The sequence below is a fragment of the Heterodontus francisci genome, unplaced genomic scaffold (assembly GCF_036365525.1).
Source record: "Heterodontus francisci isolate sHetFra1 unplaced genomic scaffold, sHetFra1.hap1 HAP1_SCAFFOLD_124, whole genome shotgun sequence".
Classification (NCBI taxonomy): domain Eukaryota; kingdom Metazoa; phylum Chordata; class Chondrichthyes; order Heterodontiformes; family Heterodontidae; genus Heterodontus; species Heterodontus francisci.
This window is the reverse complement of record NW_027140322.1, coordinates 4,070,613-4,075,570: the sequence shown is the minus strand read 5'-3', so window position 1 is coordinate 4,075,570 and position 4,958 is coordinate 4,070,613. Positions and strand designations below refer to the sequence as shown.

Genomic DNA, 4,958 nt, shown 5'->3' with positions numbered 1-4,958 from the left:
TGTACCAGGAACAGATACAGTTATATAACATGAGTATAAATTGACTGTCACTCGTGCGAGCGATTGCCTGCACAACAACACACATAGTGTTTAACACATAAAAGGGGAACTGGAGACCATAGCTTGTCAAAGCCAGATGTAGAAGGCTATCTGAACCATTTATGTTCTTTGCATTCAATGTAAGAAGTAAGTGTAAACAATTCCGTTGTTTAGTATTATTTACCTGTCAAAGGCACATTTAACGAGTACCTTTTTTAAGCTGGTGATGGTGCAATGATTGTATTGAGTGATGAGGTGAATGTCTATTGGAAGTATAATCCTCCTGTACTGTTGTCCAATAGACCACGTGCAGTTAAGGCTGTCAGACGGTGGAAGCCGATGTACTGGCCAAGTGGAGATTTATTACAATGGGACCTGGGGCTCAGTTTGCGATGATGCCTGGGATTTGGCAGACGCTGACGTGGTTTGCAAACAGCTGGGTTGTGGAAAGGCAATGGACCTGGCACTTCCTGCATCTTGTGGACCAGTCACAGGGCTAGTTTGGTTGGATGAACTGAAGTGTTCCAGTAGCGAATCGTTTCTCTGGGAATGTCCCTCAGCATCGTGGGGTAACCATGACTGTTCTCATAAAGAAGATGTGAGGATCATGTGTTCAGGTAAGGATGCTTCCATGTGCCAATTTTCCTTAGTTTTGTGCACGTGGCTTCACAGGGAAGATATGACATCGAATTACATACAATGGACAGCACAGAATCTGGCCATTCGCCCTAACTGTTCAATGTGGTGTTTATGTTGTCCACGTGTATCGCCCCACATTCCTGCATCTAACCCTTTTTGCATATCCACCTACTTATTTCTCCCTCTTGTATCTTTTTAGCTTTACCTTAAAGGCATCAGTGCAAATCATCTCAACCATTGCATGTGTTCAGAATTCAAAATTCAAACCACTCCCTGGGTAAAAAAAAAACAAGTTCTCCTGAATTTCTTATTAGATGTATTCATGATTATCCTATATTTATAATCGCTAGCTTCAATCTCTGTCACTCTATAAGTGTTTAGTGCCTCTGTATCCCGAGATCTCTTTGCCGCTTTACATCATTTTCACTCTTATTGTGCAAGAAATGCGTGGCCTCTTTATTCTTCCTATCAGCACTGACCACCTTAGACTTACCTGGATTCAACTCATTTGGCGATTGTATGCCCATTCGACCTGCTTATTATCGTATTCCCATATTTTGTCTCTGTCTTTCGTAGTGTTAACTATATCCCCATATTGGTGCCATCTTAAATTTTGAAATTATGTCTCCCTTGTCTAAATCCACATCGTTTATGTAAATATTAAGCAGCAATAATCCCAGCCCTGTGTCACACCACTTGCCACCTTCCACCATTCTGGGTTACCAGCTTTAACAATGACGGTGTGCTTTGCAGCTAGTTTTCAACCATTATCCACTTATCTCTTGAATCCACATGCTCCGACCCCAGTCATGATCCTACTATGTGCAACCTTGTCAGAGGCCTTTTGACAGAAAAATGAGCATGCATTCTGCATCGACTGAATCATCCCCATTATCTTTCTGTAATTACTTCAAAGCATTCAATAACGTTGTTTGTCCTTCTGTTGTGAAATCCGTGTTGATTATTCTTTATTGCATTTTGGGCTGTCGGTGTTTTTCTATCACTTTTCTGAAATAATTACTGGAAATCAGTGAACACAACCGGTGCAGCATGTGTTGAGCTGTGCAGTATAAACACACAGCGAGTTATCAATCTAACCATCTGGATATTTCTTGTGCCATTGACAGAGCACAAAGATCTGCGGCTGGTGAATGGGAAGCATCGCTGTGAGGGGAGAGTGGAAGTGTTCTACAATGGCACCTGGGGAACAGTGTGCTCGGATACACTTGATAGACCTGATGCAGAAGTGATCTGTAAACAGCTAGAGTGTGGTACCCTCAGTTCTATCGATTATTCCGCTCAGTCATTCGGAGCAGGATCCGGACCCATTTGGCTCGATGGAATAGAGTGTATTTCACACGAATCGTTCCTTTGGCAGTGTCAAACAGAACCGTGGGGTAAACACAACTGTGAACATAGGGAGGATGCTGGTGTTATTTGTTCAGGTAACACAACAAACCTCTCAATGCCTGAGTGCCATTTCAAACATTGGTGTCTGATACAGTCAGCATGTTTCTCTTCTCAACAGAAGCAAAAGTAACGAAGGAGCAGCTCCATAGATCAGAGGACTGCATTCGAGAATATGATTGTAAACGTGGGCTTTCACCAGGTGCTACTTCCTCTTTATTATACCAACTATCTGACTTGTACTCCTGACTTATACTACATCAATAGTAATCATTGATTCTCTTTGATAGATTTGGGACAATGGTTGCGCCTGTTTGGAGGTAACACCAACTGCTCCGGGAGAGTGGAGATATTGTGCAATAACAGCTGGGGCACGGTGTGTGATGACTCCTGGGATATGGCCGATGCCAATGTTGTCTGCAGACAGCTGGGTTGTGGTCACGCTCTATTGGCGCCAGGAGGGGCTACTTTTTCCCAGGGTGACGGTGTTATCTGGCTGGATGAGGTGAAGTGCACTGGAAGCGAATCTTCTCTGGCCGACTGTCCTTCCTCATCGCTGGCTCAATCTGACTGTGATCACAAGGAAGATGCCAGTGTGATTTGTTCCGGTGAGGGTGGCAGGGTTTGGAGATTGGGTTTAGGGTTCCTTGTTTTGTTAAATTGACTCATTAGTTCGGGAAACTAAGAACAGTATTTATCATTTAAATGGAAAGTGCCGAAATTTCATCCTCCTGAACGTTTTGCACAATATATTCCACAGGGTTCGATGTGCCTCCAACTGCTTTCCCGTCCACATCTGCAGGTACTTACCATTATTACTATTCCAGCTAGTGTTAGGGTTTATATTAGTTGAAATTGTATTGTTGTCATTTTCTCAAGATACTATGAGCACGTTCTCACTGACTGGAACATTTTTTCCTCACTGCATATTTCAAATGGTCTGGTTGAAATTCTGCTAATCCCATTTTCTGACTGTACCTGAACTGTCCTGGACTCATCAGAAACATGGGGGGGGGCGGGCACTGTCTCTGTAATTTAGATTGCCTCACACTTTCCTCTGGTGCAATGTTCACCACACATACTGTGGAATGTTCAGCCCGACTCATTGCCCAGAAGCAGTGGATATAATTATTAAATACTTATTATAAATATTTTATCATGCAAGACGGACTGTGTCTGTGTTAAACCTTTCTGTATTTTTGTGATTAAGAACAGGGATATAAAACTACTTCCATCCTAGCAGCAGTCTTCTTCGGAGTCCTGTTAATCTGTTTGTTGATCTCACTGATGGTGGTTGTACAGAAAAAGTCAATCAGAAGAGGTGAGGTTCATATATTACCGCGGATCCAACAAAAGATCCCAGATATTGTGTCATATACTTACAAAACTCTCGTTCATTGAAGCTTTCTATGGAATGTCAAGTGGCCTTGTTAGAAACACATTGTAATATTTATTTGCTGATTTTCTCCATTCAATGTGCTCTGGATTTAGTAAAATGTAACATTTAAAATGGAGAGTGATTTGAAGTGTCCACATTCACTATGAGAGTTCATCGCATCACACATGAAATTCTGAAAGAATTTACTGATTGTAACAATGGATCAGGACGTTTAATTGAACTTTTTGGGCTGTGCATTCAGCAATTTATTTGACTGTTAATCTTCCTTCATCCATTGGGTATCAATTCCAGCCATTCAGATTCCGGCTCTGGGCATCCAATATCGAGCTGTCTAACCGGGTCTGTCTGTTATTTTGACTAGTGATACTTGTATAGGACATTCTACATTCACCAGCGGCGATTCAACATTCAAAACAACGCTTCAAGTCATATTTCACCCATCCATCTCACTCCTGATTTATTATAAGAAATGGGACAGTTAATAAATGACACTTTTCATAATAATATAAAGTTCCTATCGAAATAGACCTCTCTCTCTCGCTTATTAAGAAAGATTCTGTAGCTAGGACAGCATAGGCCTGTTGTCTCTGCCAAGGACCCGACCAGAACAGTCTCTGTAACTAGACGGTCCGAAAGCTGATAAGCTGGAGCCTGGTAACCTCACTAGTCTGGCAGTCATTTGCAAACGATCACAAGCAGGAGATCAGGTCATAGAGTCATAGAGTAATAGAGGTATTCAGGACAGAAACAGTCCCTTCGGTCCAGCGTGTCTCGGGCGGCCATCAAGCACCTATCTATTCTAATCCCATTTCCAGCACTTGGCCTTTCGTGTTGTATGCGATGGCATTTCAAGTGTTCATCTAAATGACTTCTGAAATGTTGTGAGGGTTCCTGCCTCTACCACCTCTTCAGGCAATATGTTCTAGACCCCAACCATCCTCTGGGTGATACTTTTCCCCTCAAATCACCTCTAAATATCCTTCCCCTTACCTTAAAACGATGCCCCCTGGTTACTGACACCTGCACAAAGGGAAAAGGTTTCTTCCTATCTAACCTATGAATGCCCTTCATAATTTTGTAAAGCTCAATCATGTTCTCCCCTCAGCCTTCTCTGCTCTAAAGAAAACAGCCCTAGCCTTTCCAGTCTCGCTTCATAACTGAAATGCTCCTACCCAGGCAACATCCTGGTGAATCTCCTCTGCACCCTCTCCAGTGCAATCACATCCTTCCTCCAGTGCAGGTCCTAGCACTGTACACAGTGCTCCAGCTGTGGCCTAACTAGCGTTTTATGCAGCTCCATCATAGATCATCACTCTTTGCTTCCTACCACTAAGCCAATTTTGAATACAAATTGTCAAATTGCCCTGGATCCCATGGGCTCTTACCTTCAAAAGGGAAATAGTGAGAGTTCAGGGCTAACATATTCCTGTAAAGTTGATGGGCAGGACCAACAAGTCCAGGGATGTAGTGGATG

The 4,958-nt window shown here is 42.7% G+C and overlaps 1 protein-coding gene across 1 annotated transcript; it reads left to right on the top strand.

The window, feature by feature from the left end:
* Positions 1-493: 493 nt before the first annotated feature.
* Positions 494-3,819, top strand: LOC137359234 (scavenger receptor cysteine-rich type 1 protein M130-like). Its single transcript, XM_068025294.1, has 7 exons — positions 494-656; positions 1,806-2,123; positions 2,207-2,287; positions 2,376-2,441; positions 2,846-2,887; positions 3,296-3,406; positions 3,776-3,819. The coding sequence occupies exons 1-7, from the start codon at positions 494-496 to the stop codon at positions 3,817-3,819; spliced, it is 825 nt and encodes a 274-aa protein (XP_067881395.1).
* Positions 3,820-4,958: the final 1,139 nt, after the last annotated feature.